We start from the raw sequence: 19,759 nt of genomic DNA on the forward strand, positions 1-19,759 counted from the left end.
GAGAGAATGTTTATTGTTGCCATGGAAACACGTCAAAGACCGCTGCATAAAGAAGCAGGAGCTGCTACTGAAAGCGGCCGTACTGTTAGTGTACGTGCTGCGGTGATAAAAAACGTCATGTAAATAATATTCAGATACATCGTCTGTATCCATATTCTCTTCCTCAGGTCGGTTTCGCCCGGACGTCTTTAGAACTCCCATGATTCCCCCCCAGCCTCGATGTCATCTTTGTTATTGTAGTATTGATTTAGAGCCACGGAATCTGCACATTGTGTCTTTTATTTCCCCTCTTTTATGATCTTTTGATAGGTAGATTTTTTTAGGGAAAGAAGTAACTCGGCAACACAAAGAAGATCAGGGGCAAATTTTTGTTAAATTGATAAACATTTTCTACCTTCTCCTGGACCTCCTGCTTCTCCTTGAGGGCCTCCTCCAGCTGGGCCTGAAGGTCGCTGATCTGAGCCAGGTTCTGAGCCGACTGAAAAACAGCAAAGAAAAGTCATTTTTTAAAAGTACTTCCTCCATTAGTAAGTCTGCAGTCAACACAAACCTGAACTGTGGAAGCCTGAACAGATAAATCTAAGTCCATTAGGTGTAAAAAATCAAGCAGATCCAGTAAAACATGATGACATCACAGTGACATTACCTCGCCAAATAAATTTACCGGAGAGATTTTTTAAAGCGGTGAGAGCACATCAATAAATCTCATTTCAATGTGACCTGTGTGAAATGTTTGAAACGAGTGTTTTTCTTTTTGCAGCAGATGAAGCACTCTGCTGCAACGAGTCCCACCGGGAATTCAGCCGCTTCAATTTAAAAGGAGAAGGATGGATTCATTGGAGCCGGCGGAGGCAGATCACTCATCATACCATCAGCGCGGTGGAAAAGGAAAACGCTTTCCCTCCACTTTCATTTCCACTTGCTGCTCATCTGCCTGTACAGCTACATTAATACTCATGCTCCGAGCTCGACAAATACCCCCGCTGCTCTAAAACCACTCAATTGGCGAGGATGGATGGTGTTAAAACAATCCGATGTAAAGCTTGATCCTGGATTTTTACATTTTATAAATGAACCTGGGATTGCTTTTTTGTAATGATGGAGAGGCAGGGCGAGGCTCGACCAGTTAGGATAGATGATACATACAGGGAGAATATTGCTTTTTAATAAAAATTATACTCCATCAGGTCGGATCCTTCACTCGGAATCAGCTGGAGAATTCATCAATAATGCGGCAGTTGTGTATGAGGAGCTTTAAAGGCTCCCTGTGGAGTTTAAGAAAATCTTCATCTCTACAGAGCTGTCATTTTTTGTAAGAGTCATGCCTTGTCCTTATCATCCTGAATGCATGTATGTAAATACATGTATGACAGATTCCTGTCTTCTGAGATTTTAAATAGATTCATAACTTCCAAAAATCGATTTATTTTTGTTGGCTGATCAGGTGTGCTTGAGTATCTGCACAGTGTGTCTGATATAGAATCAGAGATATAAATCCCACCTGGGCCACGGCAGCTTTGTGTTTCTTCATCAGCTCGTTCAGGTCCTCCTGGTCCTCCTCCATCCTGGACTGCAGGTCGTTCTTCTCCCTCTGCAGACGACTCAGCTGCTCCTCCAGCTGAGGAACACAGAAAAAAAAGTTTCCTTTTTAAATAGATCCAACAGCTGTGTTTTCACAGCCTTGGACTAAATTAGACACGAGAAGGCAGCTGCTTCTCCTATTAAACCCCCAAAATATCAGAGAGGAGAAATCCAACACACAGAGTCTGTGCTGCAAACATTTGAGTTATTAAGATAACTAATGAGGATTCTCAAGGCAGGTCCTGCATAAAATACACATTTAAAAGTGAGTCTTGATGCCTTCTCAAATGTTTCACCCTGCCCTTTTAAATCCACACTTGAATTTCTCTTTTGCATGCATGCATATCAGAATTACTACATCACACCATAAGAGTAATATTTACATGTAGTAAGAATTAGAAGTGATTGAAAAAGCACAAGTAACAGAATTTCTTTACCCCCTGTATAGACTCTTTCTTTGCACTAACTCCATAAATGTGTGTAAAGTGGGTCTAAACTGTCACAGTCTCTCTATGCAGAGCAGAGGAGAGCCCTTATTAACTCCTCCACAGCCCCCGCTCAGATCACAGGGCCCGGCAGCCGTTGTTTCAGGCCCCAGTCATCCAATCACACGGATCCAATTAGCTGCTAAAAGCTAGCGGTGACTGCGTCGCACCTCCAGCTGAAAGCAGGGTCGGTGCTGAAGTAATCCTGTTTCAGTAATGACTCAGATGATGCACAAAAAGAGCGTGAGGGGTTTCAGGTGGAGGGCGACAGATTAATAAATGATGACTAAACGTGACTGTGTGAAAGGGCTAATGAATACATTTGCACTTAGAGGCAGGATGAGAGAGTCGGGGACAGGCAGAGGTGAGACATCCGGAAGTAGAAACTCAAGTCAACCAATCAAAAGAAAGCTGCCAGAGTTATTTATTCTTAATCTATTTTTATAAACACCTCCCACTGATGAGATGTTCCAAGGTGTACTTGAGTATCTAAATATATCTATGTGGAATCTGGGGCGGATTCATTTACATATTACACTTTCCTTTTTTAGATCCACCATTGGCCTCGCCGAGCGCTCAGGAAAAAGCTTTTGAACGCAGCGCCGTCTCTGCAGCTCGGGGAAAATGTTTGACAGTCTGCAGCATCAAACTTTCATTTAGCACATTTAACAATAGGCTGTCTGTGCAATCTCAACCCAATTACGTGTCCTGGCTCTTTGTTTTTTTGCCTTTTTCCCCCCTTCGGATCGCCACGGCTCTCAGCAGGAAGCTGTCGAAAACATGCGAGACAATTTCCTCAAAACACTGCAATTACGGCGATGGAACGGCGGGGGAATGGGGGGAGAGGGTGGGGGGGGGGGGGTGGGGGGGGTACAGCAGACCATCTGAAAGAAATGTTATTTGCATGATTTTATTTGTGTTGAATTGCAGAGGATGATGTGACCGGTGCTGCCTCAAAAAGCCCTCCATTTATGCAATAACCGTTCCTGTCATCAGCGCACGCGGGCGTCTGCTGATGGGAGATGTAGAGGTCGTCCTCAAAGACACATGGCCAACCAAACAGCTGCTGACGCATTTATCTTCTCCCTGCTACACCCTCTTTATAACTCCGACTCCACAATTAAGATTCATTTTCTTTACACAACGCTTCTGCTCGTTGTCTTGGTAGTTTTTACTTCACTCTATGTTGCATTACAGTACAAAAAGATGGATGTTAATAATATTGAATCTCCTAAAAAAAACAAGCTGAACGAAATCTGAATTTATTTACATTTTTTAGAACCTTTTAAGCCTTTGTTGGAGAGACAGGACAGCGGACAGCGAACAGAGTCAGAGACCGGGGGAGAGAGAGAGAGAGCGAGGAATGACATGAGGGAAAAGAACAACAGGTAGGATTTGAACCCGGTCGGCCCTCGATAACTACTGCCTCGGTACACAGGAATGCATGAATTAACCACTCAGCCACCTGTGCCTGAAAGAACAATAAATTTAGCATAAATCATTTTTACTCAGTAGATAATAACAGAAAGCAAATGGCTCCAGCTCCAGCTGTGACAAGTTAGAGTTCACCAGTTCTCCCGAGGTAAGATGTGACATAAAAATAAAAACGGACGAAGCAACAGAATCGGCTCCACGATGCTATAATGAAGATATAAGTCTTTATATCAATGCTACGTGTAGAGCGGACAATAACATACTGACAATCAGAAAATGTAATGCAGCCGTTTAACTACACAAAGTATGTAAACTTCACTCCCCCTCCTGTTGGCTTGAGGTGAATTCTCCGGAGAATATCCTGCTGTGTTCTCACATCGACTCACTCGGACCAGCTGTGGAAAAAAATACTAGGGGGGTCTGTCAGGAGAAACTCTGGGTGAAGTACGAATGAAAAATGTGGCTGTTTGCGTCCATACATACAGCTCTCTCCTCCTGGAAATAGTTTTTCATAGGAGTTTTTCAAGAGTTTTCTGCAAGTGTGGAAGCCCTATGAGTCATCTAGACTCTAAAACCTGGAAAAATACGACTTTAGAAGCTTCTTTTTTTAATTCAGAGCACATTTTAAAAAAAGAAGCCATATTTTAAGACAAGAGAAGGTTGCCACATTTTTTGCTAATTGAAAAAATAAATCCATTTTACAGCCTCTTTAAATTTAGAAGCTTAAAAAAGACGGGGTGAAAACATCAAGTTGAGGGAATGTAAAAGTCATCCAGACATTTTCCCCGATCCATCTCTCCCCTCCATGCCTGTTTGCCGAGTCTCTGCTTCTGACCCACAGCTGTGTCAACTCAATTATCTTCACCCTTCACTTCACTTTGGACATAATATTCACCTTCCCAAAAATACGCAGTCAAACTTCTCAAGGTGACGAGGTGTCTTATTTAAATTAGGCTCAGCAAATTGCTCCAACCAGTTTGAACATTCAGTGATTTCCCATTTACAGACAGGAGGAGAGAGAGAGACAGAGAGACAGAGAGAGCAGGAGGAGATTAAAGCTCTCTGACACGCAGAGGGTAAAGAAAGATGGAGGGTAAATTAACGGCAGGAGAAATGTGCAAGCAGAAAAGAAAAAGGAAGAAGAAAAAAGAGGCAGTTCGAGCGACATGTGGTAGCAGATTGCCATGGGAACAGGGCTTTAAGTAAGAAAAGCCATGCCAAAAGGACAGAAAAATATAAAGGTCAGAAAAGATTAGGAGATTCTTGAGATAGAGACAGTAGATACTTTATTTTTAAGAATATATAGAAAGAAAAGAGGTGACATAAAGATGGACGTGTTGACGGAATAGAAAGTAGTCAGTGTGTTTTTGCAGAGAAATAAGAAAGATCAGACCCTGGAGAGTTGGAAAAGAACGATAAAAGAAGCAAGAAAATGAAAAAGAGAGGGAGTAAGAGAAGGACGGAGGACGAGCTCAGAGGGAACAGATGTGTCCTCTAACCCCTTATCTCTGGCTGAAGGCGATGATTTGACATTTCTACTGCCGCTCTGCTACCGCCACAGATGGTGCAGGCTTATAAAAAGGCTCAAAAAACACAACCTGCGTGGTCACAACTGATGATCACTCCCATATGATGTGACAGATTTTGCTTGTTTTCCCTTCTTTTCAACGATACGCACTAAACTTCATCATAAAGTCGATGGGGCTGCCACATGTGGTCGTGTCACTGGAGGAAAGTTTTTTAGAAACACAGCTTTTTAAAGATGAGAGGAGGAGGAAGAGGAGGAGGAGGAGGAGTAGTTTTGTACTGACCGCCTGTTTGGTTTTGGAGATGTCCTCCATCTGAACGTGCAGATCTTCTATCTCCACCTCCATGGACTTGCGAGCTTTCACTGCGGCCGCACAGGTAAACTCAGACTCCTCCAGCTGGAACAGACACAGAAAAGAAGCTGAATACACCACTTCATATGTAAGAGTCATACCAGAGGCCATTTGTTAAAGTTGCAGCTAATGGTGTTTAAGTGATTGAAAACCAGTAGTCGTACCTGGTTCTTGAGCTGGGCGATCTCTCTCTTGCTGGGCGCATTGTTCTTGATGTGGTCCAACATGATCTGAGCGTCGGCGAGCAGAGCTTTGGTTCTCTTCAGGTCCTTCCTCAGACGCTTCTCTGTCTCTACATCGCCTCCTCTCACCTGGAAAACACAAAGTACAGGGAGGCTTCCTCACTCGACATGTTATGACAGTCTACATCTTCCAACTAGTTTACTGTATCAAAGTATCAGCCTACAAGTTCCTACAAATACATGAGTCTAATTTGAATGGTAAATAGACTTGAGCTTGTATATCACTTTTCTAGTCTTCTGATTACTCAAAGCGTTTTTACACCGCATGTCACACCTACACATTCACACACTGATGGTAGAGGCTGCTAATGTAAAGTGACCATCAGAAATAACTAATCCATTCTTACACATTCATACGCTGCAGCGGAAGCAACTTGGGGGTTAAGTGTCTTCCCCAAGGACACATCGTACATGTGGCTCCAGGAGCTGGGGATCGAACCCCCGACCTTCCGTTTAGGAGACGATTGATTCTACCAACTGAGCCACGCCATTTACACAATCAATATCGGGTTTTGACTTCCAGATCTAACATTATATTACTGTGTTTCTTTTCCTTCAAAGACAGTTATTTTGTCCCCCAATAGTATGAATAATAGAAACTTAAAAAGTATCAGAAAACATACAAAAAGTCAGTTTAGTCTTGTGTTTGTTAGTTTTATTACTTAAAGTGTGTTATCGATTCCTACTAAAATATATAAAACAAACTCTGCCAGTATTTAAGTTGTGTAGGGAGACGTTCCGACTGGCCGACTGTATCAATCTGAAAATAAAAACTGAATCCAGGATTCACAAAATAATCAAGACTAAACAGCCTATGTCTGTCGAAGGTGGCTATGCTGTTTTGGTTGCCGTGGAAACAAAGGGCCATAAGGTAGGTAATGTAACTCATCAGCAGCACATAGGGGCCTAATTGGGACGAGGAATGTCTTTATTGAGCGTTTAACCAATTCATTAAGGCATAAGTAGTACCTTGTGTTTATTTTAAAAGAAATTGTAAAAAACACACTTGATGATTGACCAGAGGAGTGGGAAGAAGTATACACTTATCAAATCCCACCCCTTCTATATAAGCCATTGATTAACACCTATCCAGCTTATTACAGTCTGCAGTGAGGAAAGGAAAGTTAACAAAACAAAAGATTTTTTTATAGAAGTAAATTACAGTAATGTATTCTGACAGTTTGCAGAAGGCCTCGTCTATGGCCTATGTGTTGGACCTCAGTTTGAACCGGATCGACTCTGCTGACTCTCGTTGATCCAGTCGGCAGTCAGATATATATATGAGACTGAGTCAGACTAAATGAGTCACTCCAATCATTTCAGAGCCCACATCTCCTCCCACACAACTCAGCGGCTGTGAAACTGAAACTTTGGACCAAATGTAATTAACATCCTCCCTGCACACATCACATATACAGATACATAGATCAATGTCTCTGTCATTTCAAAATTATTCTATTTTTCAATTCATAACTGGATGTATTAATAACTTTGGTGGCTGTGGATCAGTGGTAGAGTTGGTTGTCTCTCAACTGGAAGGTTGGGGGTTCGATCCCCAGTTCCTGCAGCCACATGTCCGATGAGGACAAGACACTTAACCTCAATTCGCTCCGCTGCTTTGATAGCATGTGTATCAATGTGTATGAATGGATAAGTTACTTCTGATGGACTCTTTACATAGCAGTCTCTACCATCAGTGTGTGAATGTGTAGGTGTGACCTGCAGTGTAAAAGCGATTAGAGATGAAGACTAGCAAAGCGATATACAAGCTCAAGTCCGTTTAGCATTTATCTTTTATCTGGAGTTTACCCCCCTGAGCTTCATCTAGAAGGAAGCTGCAGGAAATATCATAGTTGTGAGATATGCTTTTTCATTTTCATTCATAGTCTGTATACAAAAGATGGACAACATGAAAGCTCCCCAAAACTGAAGACAAAGCACTTGGAGCGCCCCCTGTTGACTGGCTGCGGTATAGGTCATCAGCTCCGCCTCCTCTATGTTAGCAGATTGAAAATGGGCTAAACTATAAAATCAAAATACACATCAAAGTAAATTATTTCTTCGAGGATTATTTAATAAGATATTTGAAGCTAGAAATAAAAGTTGAATGCCATGATTGACAGCTCTGTTGACAAATGAGGCTTGAGCAGCGCTGTGTGCACCAGATTATCAGCGTCGAGGAGGAGCGTTGAGAGAAAACGTAACAGACACGAGACAGGGGTCATTGAACTTTCTTTTACCGTGAATGTCTGCTTCAGACACACATCACTCTCCTGCTGTGGACTGTAACCAGGGGAGAGATCTTTGAGGTGTTATCGGTGAGTTAAATGTGTGATTTTTGGTCAGAGCCACGGGTCAGGACATCTATCTTTATTTACAGTCACTGGTTTCAGTACAGAGCACAGATTTGTCCTGCTGTGTGAGGTGTAGTTACCTTATCCTGTGCAGTCAGGAGCTTTGACTCCATCTCTCTCTTCTCCTTCAGCACCTTCTGCTTCTCATCGTACTCCTCCTCCAGCTGGACTTCAATCTGCTTCAGCTGGAAACACACAGAAAAAGAACAAACGTAGAAATCAGATTAATCAGCTCGGACAGAAGTAGAGAAATGGACGCGCCTTTCACAGTAAAATATAGATTTCTGATGTGTTCTTAAGAAGTCTGAAACCATCGACCGATTTGTGTAAGTGGCCCTGAAGACTTCTTGGTTGACAGATAAAACGAGGTGTGCAGCGTTTACATTCTTCTAATCAAATTGGCTTTAAAAACAGATCGATTCGAATACTGCTAACTCTATTTTTTTTTCATATACTTTGAATATAACTCTTAAAAATGCTAACACAGCCAGACATAAAGTCTGAAGTTTCCACAAACGGTCCTAAAGGGCACATCAGCATAATCCATCATCAAACAATATACATATGTATGTAAACGTCTGTGTTAGATGCATTGCAGAGGCCTTGATCCCATCCTGTGTAAGTGTAGAGAAAGCTAATTATGCGTGGGCTAACGAGGGCTCGCCTGGTGGAGGCCATTATGGGGGGGGGGGGGGGGGGGGGAATTAACCTCAGTGATAACTATCAAGCTAAATATTCTTACAAAACACCCACTCAGACACCCACACATTAGCAAACACAAACAGCCCTCTGCTCCACTGCGTGTCAAACATACTGATATCATTTAGACACCTATTAGAGCCAATGAGCTTTCATAAAAAAACAAATGGGACTCATGGAAAAGTCAGATCATTCAGATTGAGGTTAGGGGTGTGCTATCAACGTTACAAAAATACTGTATGTTGCATTCTAAAATTAACGCTGTGATCACCATGAACAGAAGCAGGTCAGGAGAGGGATTACCATTACAAGTCAGCTTTAAACACACTTACATAGAACTAATTCAACTGAATAATTAATATACTGGAAATGCTATCTCAACCCAACTTTCTATCAATGTAAAAACAGGGGGCAAAGGAGCCTTAAGACTCCTGGGAAACAAACCCAACACGCCCACCTGTCAATCAAATCATCCACACTCTCAGTTATGCAAATGATGCATAGCTCTTGTAAATAACTCCTAACATAAATAAGTTATATATATATATATATATATATACTGATTTATCTCTATAGACTGTATGGTTATCTCCAGCAGCATCACTTCTGATCGTTTTTGTTAGTCTTATCCTTTTTAGTATTTACCTGTAAGTGACTTTATGTGAAGTGTAGTGTTATATTTTTATTTTTTGTAGTGTTATTTTCCATCGTTAAGGTGTTTTCATTGTCTCGTTTTTCTTCCTCTGTCATATTAAAAATGTGCCCGCTCCTCCCTCACATCACATCAGGATAATGTGAAGGCTGAAGCTAAATCAGCCGTGTGCGTGTGATAAACCTGGTTACCTTCTTGCTGCAGGACTGTCGGATCTCCTCCACCTCGTCGTCTTTGCTCTCGATCTCTTTGGAGTGTGTTTGACGCAGGCGCTCCATCTCCATCTCCAGACGCAGCTTGGCCTGAAAGAAAAAATAAAAACACGGTACGCCGCGCTGTCATCGTGGCTCAAACCAACGCTGCTGATTTCCAACCTTATTTCAATACATTATTCATGGGCGAGTGTGTGTCCACGCTACTCGCTGGTGTTTCTTTACTCTGCTAATAGGCTCTGACATCTACTCAGAGTGCATGGAGAGCAGGGAGGTAGATAAAAAAAAAACCTCTGCTTTTCTCCTTTCCTGTCCGTTAGAATCACCACAGCTTGGGCTGCTGCGTCGTTTCAAAACAGCTTTTATACACTAAAAACCAAAGTATCCACATTACGCTCTGTTTGAATAACATCACAGTCCCAACCCAAAGTCACCTAACACCAAATGGCCTTCATTTGATAGGACAGTGGATAGAGTCGGACATGGCATGAGGGAAAGAAGCCACAGGCCGGACTTTAATCTGGACTGCCTATTTGGAGGACTATAGCCTCCGTACATGGGGCGCGATCTAACTGCTAGGCCATCAGCGCTCCAACCCAAACATTTTTTTTGACTCTTTTTCATCTGTAGTTAAATATCCTGAAACTTTGAGATTTCATCTCAAACTGCTCAAACATAACAATTAAGTCACACTCTATTTTCAGTTCAGTGTGTGTATCATAAAGTCAACACTAATACGGCCATGTTTTAGGTCTAAATTTAAGAGTGTATCCATGTTTTAGGTCTAAATTTAAGAGTGTATCCATGTTTTAGGTCTAAATTTAAGAGTGTATCCATGTTTTAGGTCTAAATTTAAGTGTGTATCCATGTTTTAGGTCTAAATTTAAGAGTGTATCCATGTTTTAGGTCTAAATTTAAGTGTGTATCGTCTGTCAAACCTTAATGTCTGACATTAAAGATTATTCTGCAGTAGTCAATAATTATAGCTCCCATCTGTGTGAACGTGCTGGTGATGCTGTGAATGTGGTGATTATTGTAAAGATTGATTTGTGTTCCTCCTTATTTAAATGAACAAAATAAGAGAGTAAACTTTGAAATACAATTCATCAGTGTGACACAAAAACTGAAGAACTTTGTCTATAAATTTAGTTTTGTCTTAAATGACCAATAAGCGGCCTAAATGTTGTTATTCATTTCCTGTGAGTGTAACACTGTGCCTTGTCTGTACCTGCTCCAACATCTGGATGGTGCCGGCCTGCTCGTCCAGCTCCTCCTCCTGGTCCTTCACCTTGGCTTCAATGTCCCTAAGCTGCTTCCTCACCTGGAAAAAAATAGCACAAAAGTAGCAACAAAATTAAAAAAGTGCAGAGTTTAAGCATAATGCATTTAATACAGAAAGATTTATTCCTCTAAACAGGCAGAGGGAAAGGTGTTTTTTTGCATAGTTGGTTTGTGTGTGTATTATAAACTGAGTGCAGCCCTAACATAAAGCATCCTGCAAGTTTTACAGTATCACAGGAAAAAAAGGACACAGCAATACATTTGATAAAACCCTAAGAGGGATTATAGAAGAGAGAAAAAAAGGAAGTAGACCTTGGCCAGCGACGCCTCATCCTTGTACTCCTGGGAGTTGAGGTCCTGCAGCTCGGCCTCCAGCTGGTCCACCTTCAGGTTGACCGCACACACCTCCAGGTCTTTGTCCTGCAGGAGAGAGCAGACAGGAGGAGGAGACGGTGTGAGCGTGGAACAAAAACACACACACACGCACACGCACGATGAGGGAAGGCGGGGCTGTATTTACCCAGATCAGCAGGTAGCTACAAGGTGTACAAACACAAACCCACACACAGAACAATACGTCCACAACCTGGCCTCGTAATTACAAACTCCTGCTGCGTGGACCGACACAGAACAAATGTGCAGAACTTGATTATGCATGTTATCCATCTTTGATAAAAATAATAATTATGGGATTTGAAGGCAGTTTACACAAACGTGTATTCAGCTTGTGTGTACATTGTTGGCTGAATCACACAATGTAACCACAGCTTAATACACTCAAACTTTAACGCATTGCATGAACTATACTATATTCAAAAATGTAACTAAGTGTCAGAAAATTCTTTCAAAGTTAAAGTGCTTTTGTTCTTGAGTATTTCAGCTCTGGACCGTCATGTTTTTATGTGTCTGGATGCAGCTGGATTTTCATTTGTACTGCGGTAAATGTTTAAACTGTTAACTGAAAATGTGTATTAAATGGTTGCCGTGGCTACTTAGCTAAATCTAATGTTAGCAAGTGATTATTTAAATGTTAGCTCCTGTGACTGAATTGAGAGATTTCACAGATATACTGTTTTTAATACTCATCCACTACCAACCGATATACAGCACACATTCTTCATTAAAGCTTGCTGACATCATTATCCAGGAATTAATACCTCTCCTTTAATATCATGCAACGGTAATGTAAGCTAGAAAGTGGAGTGAAGTTTTGAAATATGGCCCAATGTCAGGAAGCTTTCCAAAATCGATTTATGTTTTAGGATGTGGGCCAATCAAGAAGTGGTAAAAATAACAGGTATTTGTCCAACATTTTGAGACTTTCAAACCTGAAACACGCCCTTACATCATTCTAACAGCCTTTGAGCGACCTGCCCTTAACCTGACATCAGAAGAAAAAGGCCAACAAGTGATGATAGTGAAAATATTTTGTATCACATTTGATACTGGAATAAAAATGGATATATAAAAGAACAGTACTGAAAAGAAACCCCTTCCATCACCATAGTTATAGTTAGTCTATATATTGTAACAATAATGCAGAAACAATAAAAACATCTTAAAGTGTTTGACACAAACTGTAGAACACAGACACAAACCTCCAGCTGCTGTCGGAGGCTGAAGGCGTCCCCGCTCAGCATGTCTTTCTCTCGGGCCAGTTTCTCCCTCAGGCTCCTCTCCCTCTGCACCTCCTCCTGCGCTGCACTCAGCTCGCTGTCAAACCTGCACGCACGAACACACACTGCGCTGATTAACACCGTCACAACACTCCGAAGAAGCTACAACAACTGAGAGCAGCAGACATCGTCGTGTGGAAGTTCATGAACAGAGCAAATGACTTCAAATGTGCTGAGACGTGTGAAGATCCTTCATGTCAAGACTGTTTTAACTACAGCATGCATATTCACAGGGCAGGACACACATGCACGCGCACACACACACACACACAAGTTTATCTGCAGAATAAATGAGCTGGAGACTCGTCTGCACAGCATGATGCTATAAACAATCTGGAGCACAAAACACGTTTTCTTTACAGTTCTTCTTGTTACTACAGCAACACCACTGGACCTTGCACAGTGCACAGGAACAGCACACAATGCAAGTAATGCAAGTGTGTGAAGTCACGTGCATCCACAGACAGAGTGTGTGTGTGTGTGTTTGTGTTTTTTTTCTTTTTTACTGACTTCCTCTGCTTCTTCTCCAGGTCGTGGTTGCGGCTCTGTTGGCCCTCCAGATGGAGTTTGGTGTCCTGCAGCTCAGACGTCAGTCGTTGGGTTTTCTTCTTCAGCTGCTGGACGTTTCTCTGAGACTCCTCGTTATCGGCCTGCAGGTCGCTGATCTGCACAAGACATACAAATCAGAACTCTTTTAATGAGTGAAAATATACAGTAATTTATATCAATTTAACTTCTAACAAGCTGAGAAACGTCCAGGCAGTCTTTGTAAATGTGCAACAATGGGGCAACTAACCATGTTAGCCTTACACATAATAACAACAACAAAACTTCAAATGATGATATGATGTGATCATTATCTGTATACTAAATGTATCTAGATCGGATCAGAACTTAAAAAAGTAGGATCAGTGCATGTGAAAAGCTAAGAATTAAATAATCATTTTTGACCTCCTGCTTCCGACCTGATCTTTATCAAACAAACAAATATTTGAAAAGTTATTTTCTTCTCCTCTTGAGGACGATCATGACAAAGCTTTTCTTAAAATTAAAAAATTTGCATCACGATGATGTTAATCTGTCAAACGTAGGACTCATTAAATGAAGTAAATCCAAAGAAATGTTTGTTTTTGGGGCTCATACAGCTGAGTCAGCCATATGTCAACAGAAACACAACAAACAGTCTATGATTGAGAAATGACGGCTTCAACGTTTCAGATGTAAACACCGCACAGAACAGGAAGTATTGTCTGGAAGTTGTCTGCATGTTACACCTGAAATTACTAAAAAATTGGCTTCCGCTCCAAGAAGCACACCTCGTGTATAAGACGGTGGTGGTGGAGGATTATTGCAGATGGGTTCTGAGAACAGTAATGACTGAGAAATAGATTCATAATGGGCGTTGTGTGTATCAGTGAAAGTGTCTGCAGCGTGTCCGCTCACCCTCCTCTCCAGCTGCCGTTTGTTCTGCTGCTCCACCTCCAGCTTGTCATCAAACTCCTGCTGCAGCCTCTTCTTGGTGAACTCGATCTCTCTGATGGCTCGTTCGTACTTCAGCCTCCATTCTCCTCCTGTCACAGCGGCACATCACAGTCACCGCCTCACTCATTGACTTTGTGAAACCTTTGTAAGTATCTTTGTGTGTTTGTGTCTTAGATCGTCACATATGCAAAGTTCTAATCATTTCCATTATTTCAGATTCCTTTACTTTAGTACGTCCGTTCCGATACTCTCTGCCATTAAAACCGCTTTGACGATTCAGAAAAAAACATGCATCAACGTGAAGCTCCAAGCCTGACATAAAAAGTGTTATTTCCCCTCAGTCAAAGCTCTGCCAGAGTACAAACAAGAGAATGTGTTCCCACCTATGCAACATGAATGAAGACACTTAGAGAAATCGATGGTACATTCACACTGTGTGCAGGCCACACAAAGACAGCTGGCAGCCTGCCTGCGGGGCGTCTCACTCACTTCATTTTTCACTTTTAACTGATCCATTTCTAATGTACTTCTTCACATCGCATTTTTCACCGCTTTTGTCAAAGCATCGATCTTGCAAACCCCCTCCTCTCCCCCTCCTGCAGCTCCTCTGAGGAGCTCACTCTGGGCTTTTCTAACAACCCGGGAGTGAGTGAGTACTACCCTAACGTCTGCGTGTGAGAGGGATTGTGTTCACACTGGAAGTGGAAAAAAAAAAAAAAAAAACAAGTTTGAGGAAGACTTTGTGAGACTGTCGGAGGATTCATGAAAGAAACAGAGAGGGATTTTTCTGGCACAACTTCACCAACTACCAAGGTGCATGGAGAGTGAAAGAGGTCAAAAAGCTCGTAGTATGAACACTTGTAGTATGAAGATCAACTTTATGAACAAACTAGAACTTCAAATTCATCAAGCGACCATGATGAAGGCTACAAGAGGATGGAGTGCCTGTTTTTATAATCCAAAGCCTCCATGTCTCTTGATATCAAAAATCAATCTTTCTCTAAAATACCCACACAGGTGTGTCGGACATCTGCATATGACAGTTACAATCTCACCTCCAGCTCTCACTGAAGAATACACAACCCGTGTTGTCAGCGTCTCCCCAGACAATTCTTTACCCTCTTTACTTCTTTTTTTTTTACGTTTCTTCCTCTCTGCACAAATCATCATAATCCTGATTTAACCGCCGGCTCCATTGTTTACATGAGGTCACGTGAGGTGGTGCGTTCCTCCGCCAGGCACTTTAATCTGAAGTAAATCCTGTAGAATGTGATGTGCAAAGATCTTCACGTGTTAGTGTCAGCATGTTTGAGATTATGGAGAAGAATATCTGAATATGTGTGTGATGCTACTCAAAATCAAAATCTGGAAGGATTTTAAAACTCCTGCAGTGTGAGCCCGGCTTTAGTGTGTACAATACCCTTATCTGTAGTATACATTTAATCTTATTCTAAAATTATTCATTTCCAACAAGTTCATGTTTTTAGGTTTGTAAAAGTCTTCATTTTGAACTCATCAGATGAAATAAATCATCAGTCTGTTGAGTTTTGTCTTGAGAATCGTTCTGTGGAAATACAACAAAAGAACTGCCGGTGTGTTTTAATTCAACACAACTGCAGTTGCACGTTTTGTGTAAACATCAGTGTGATGGAGTACACTGTTCTTAATTTTCTCCTCCTCCACACCTTTAACAACACATCCATCACTCAGGCCGATCAGAACACGCCCACACACAATCGTGAGGAGACATTTCATCAGCCTCACACCTGTGTGGGCGTGCGGCAGCTTCAGCAGTTTAAGAAGACAATAACAAATATGCAAAGTGTCCCTGGATTGGTTATAATGTCCGTGTGTGTGTGTGTGTGTGTGTGTGTGTGTGTGTGTGTGTGTGTGTGTGTGTGTATGTGTGTGTGTCAGACCTGTGTCGTCGTCGTCCATCTCTCCGTTGAGCTCGGATGCCCGGATGAGTCGGGCCTCCATCACCTCCATCTCCATGGACTCCATCTGTTTCGCCGTGCTGTCGAATTTCGCCTGGTAGGGAGATGAGAGGAAGGGAGAGGTCTCTGTGATGGCAGGGTTTTTAATGAGTTTGCACATCATCTCACACACACACACACACACACAAGTCGTAGGGAACCACAAAGGAACGTTTGGTTCGTGGTCGATGTGTCTTTTGACTGAGTGTCTTCAGGTGTAACTTTTGGTAAGGGAAGCTCTGCTGCAAAATATGACACTTGTGGCCCTCAGTATATCATTATTATAAATGCTTTTATTATCACTGTTGTTAGTTGTGAGGAGAAAATTGTACAAATGCATTTTTTGCAGAAAGATTGGATGTTATAGACAGAAAAAGCTCTGCACCTTCTTAAGTGATCATTTAAACAAACTGTAAAGAGGTAACTAAGGTGAAATATTTTCCTCATGCTGTCATGATTCAGGATCAGGATCAGCGGTGCCTGCTCAGTGTTTGATTACATAATTTGATGTTAATTGCTTAATTGCACCTCGCAGCACACCTGCGTGGAAGCATCTGGATTCATTATTTTTCTCTCCTCATTGATTCCAGTTTTGCCCTTTCATTTATCACCTGTCTTTATTTGTATTCCTTTAACAACTAGTTTGTTATATTTGTTATATTTCCTGAAGACACACAGACAGAACATTTGTCCAATGAATCCACATCCTAAAAAAAGATGGTGGATTCGTTTCCACATGCAAAGAACATAAACCTTTAACCATCTTTTCAAAAGATGTCTTTTTAAACAATGGCCGCCTCAGGAGAAAACAAACCCTCCTCTGCTCATTTCCGCATGAACACAGCAGAACAGAGGAACACATGAAAGGCCTCACACCTGCACACCGGGGTTTGTTGTTACAGGTGAGAAACTCATTTACACGTTGATGTTTGCAGCCCAGCAGGCAGCTCTTCTGCTGCGGAGCACAAACACACCTGCACCTTTACATGGAAATAAACTACAGAACGTAATTCAAGTGTTTCACTCAAGAGTTTATGTTTGAACATATATAGAACAGGGGTGCAAACTCATCAGGGATGAAAAAGGTGACATGGATCCAAACCTCCTAGTGGGGTCCGGGGGCATGCACCCCCGGGAAGATGTTTTTTTTAAATATCAGCTTTAAAATGTTAATTTACAGACAATTTTAGCATTCAGACCGACTAAAGAAGCAAACAATAAGAAAAACACATTTGCTTGTCGATATCTATGTTCTGTTCTTACTTTTTGATAAAGCTTCAGTGAAACATGAAAAACCCGTGCTCCCACGAACCTGATGTTTTGCTCCTGCTGGTTTTCATTAAGTTTATATTCCCTCTGGCCTTATTACGTGTTGACACTGTCACTTTAGTGTTGCCTGAGATAATAATGAACCAGAAATCTGTATCAAGTTACCTTCAAGCTAGCACACATTTCTCTCATCATCTTTACCTATGGCAACCAAACAGTTAATATGATCAGACAGTATGTTTAATGAAAGGCTGGCTTGCTAGCCAGACTCCGAATCTTTCCAGTGTTTTCATGGAAAAATAACTTTAAATTAGCCATGTGCTGCACACTGCAACTCATTAAATCAGGTTTCATGCTTCTTGCAGTCGGCGCGGAGATATTGCGCAATGGCGGTCGGCACGAGAATGGTCCGCGGAGGATCTGAGCGCCCAGCCGCGCACTGCGCCGACCGCGTTGCAATGATTGGCTGCAATGATTGGCTGCAGGGCCCGGAAGTACTTTCTTCGGGCCGTGTTGAGCAATCAGAACACTCTGACCGCAATCAGTATGAAACGACTCGATGTTTGCAGGGACCGTGCTCGCCGCGTCATAGACCTTTTTCCAGACTTGGTCTGCATCGGGACCAACGACCTTCAAATTCACAGCCTAAGTCCTTACAGCCTGAGCTTCTGCCACCTCGGGTTTGACACAAAGTCTGTGATAAGATTCCTTTGGTTGTCACCTTTGCTCCCCTTTAACAGACGGATACATTTCACTGTGTTTCTTTCTGGTCTAAGGTTATTCTTCTTCAAATTTACAGGTAAATTGTCTTGTCTTGAGAAATCAGCAATGTCTAGAACATACTACTGATTTTTCCTACCTCAACCCTTAATGCAGAATGTTGTTTCTTTTACAAAGAATTACAATTTCTCAGTCTTTGTGTTTGCAGATAATCTGATGACCTGCATATTTTATTTGGCTGCCTTTGAAAAGTACTTTGTATCTCTGATTTGAAAACAGTGCTCTATAAATAAAGGTTATTATCACTATTATATATGTGATATATAAATATAAATAAGAAAACCTTTCAGTTATCCAAGTTTAGTAGAAGACCTTTTACCACATTTATACTTCCTTTGAAATATTGAAACAAACTGGAGGAGGAAGCCGGCTCGCTAACAGGCTTCTTCTTCTTAATAATTTAAGCTGATGTGCTTTTGTTATATTTATATTTAAATTAGGAGCCTTTTAACTGCATCGTCTGACACGTCGTAGCTTTAAACTTTCATGTGAAGACTGAAGATGTGTGTGCGTGATAGGGAAACTTTATGACTTCACAGCTAAGGGGCTAATTGGACAATAAACTCTTATTTGTCTCCATTTGCCATCACACAAAGCTACTTTCAGTTTTATTTTCCTGAATAGAACAACGCTGTAAAAGGGCATCCAGGCTCTCTCATCTTAAAGAAAAAGCTGTATTGTCTTTGTCAGAGTGTGTCAGTGTGTGTGTCTCTACCTGAAGATCCTTCATATCCTTCTCCAGGCGGAGTCTCTCAGAGGTTTCCGTCTCCAGCAGCTGGGAGGCCGACTCCCCGGTGTTTCTCTCATCGGACAGCTCCGACGACAGCTCTGAGATCTGATGCAACACACAACCATGAGTACAAACACACATTTACACACAGCCACACACACAGATCAAGAATTGAGAATTGAGATTTGTTTAATATTGTTCCTTTAAGTCGCATCAGGGAAATGACAGCAACTTATAAAACCAAAGTTATTTAGGAAAATAAATCCCAAACTCTTCTGTTTGTGCTTCTCTCTGTTTTCCTCCACAGCTCTCATCGCTACACACACACACACACACACACACACACACACACACAGCCTCTTGTTTCCTCAGCTCACCTGTAAAATCTATTTGTTCCACCATCATTCAGGTCTACGTCTTAATTCTCTTATTTCTGTTTGGACGAGCAGAGCGGCTGCACAAGAGGATACGGAACTCTTCTTCTGCAGAAATATGTGATCGAAGTGACACACCTCTTTATCGGACACCTGTAAGAGGACGCGGATCGGTCCGCTCTGATGCTCAGGTGTGTTATCACAGCCAGGACTACATTCAGACTGTCTTCTGATTCACAACAGGATTTTAGATAAATCTATTCAGCTAATGTCAAGTCATGTGAGCAAATTTGAATTCTTCCTTCTCATGTGTCTAACCCTTTTGACTAAATATTCTCTTTTTGTCCAGATTTTTTAAATGGTAGATTCAGAGGAATGGCTCAAATCTGTTTCTTTAAGCTTACCCGACTCTCAAGTCGATCGGTGTTCAGTCTCAGCTCGTTCCGCTCTTTCTCCACCTTGTCAAGTTTCTGCTTCAGCATCTGGATCTCTTCCTGAATAACAAAAGAGAAGGAACAAGGGTCTTATTTTTCCTGATACAGGATATAGAGGTTTAAATTAAACACCATTTAAATAGGTGTTCTAGTTGTTCCAAGTCAAGTTTCTTGAGTGAAAAGAGAGTCACATTGTCAGGGAAAAGGTGAAAATGAGT

The 19,759-nt window shown here is 41.7% G+C and overlaps 1 protein-coding gene across 5 annotated transcripts in view; it reads right to left on the reverse strand.

Moving 5' to 3' along the window:
• myo18ab (myosin XVIIIA b) overlaps nt 1–19,759 on the reverse strand; it is a 111,461-nt gene that overhangs the window by 21,344 nt on the left and 70,358 nt on the right. For all 5 annotated transcript variants that reach the window (XM_061045594.1, XM_061045593.1, XM_061045592.1 and 2 more), the window contains 14 exons: nt 19,512–19,601; nt 18,719–18,838; nt 15,898–16,009; nt 13,940–14,067; nt 13,007–13,161; nt 12,419–12,542; nt 11,133–11,240; nt 10,768–10,860; nt 9,519–9,629; nt 8,057–8,161; nt 5,545–5,691; nt 5,312–5,425; nt 1,502–1,618; nt 395–478 (listed from right to left, as the gene is read on the reverse strand). In XM_061045594.1, the coding sequence (XP_060901577.1) occupies nt 395–478; nt 1,502–1,618; nt 5,312–5,425; nt 5,545–5,691; nt 8,057–8,161; nt 9,519–9,629; nt 10,768–10,860; nt 11,133–11,240; nt 12,419–12,542; nt 13,007–13,161; nt 13,940–14,067; nt 15,898–16,009; nt 18,719–18,838; nt 19,512–19,601 (1,608 nt within the window). The remainder of the gene's footprint in view (nt 1–394; nt 479–1,501; nt 1,619–5,311; nt 5,426–5,544; nt 5,692–8,056; nt 8,162–9,518; nt 9,630–10,767; nt 10,861–11,132; nt 11,241–12,418; nt 12,543–13,006; nt 13,162–13,939; nt 14,068–15,897; nt 16,010–18,718; nt 18,839–19,511; nt 19,602–19,759) is intronic.

Source organism: Labrus mixtus, chromosome 9, assembly GCF_963584025.1.
Source record: "Labrus mixtus chromosome 9, fLabMix1.1, whole genome shotgun sequence".
Taxonomy (NCBI): domain Eukaryota; kingdom Metazoa; phylum Chordata; class Actinopteri; order Labriformes; family Labridae; genus Labrus; species Labrus mixtus.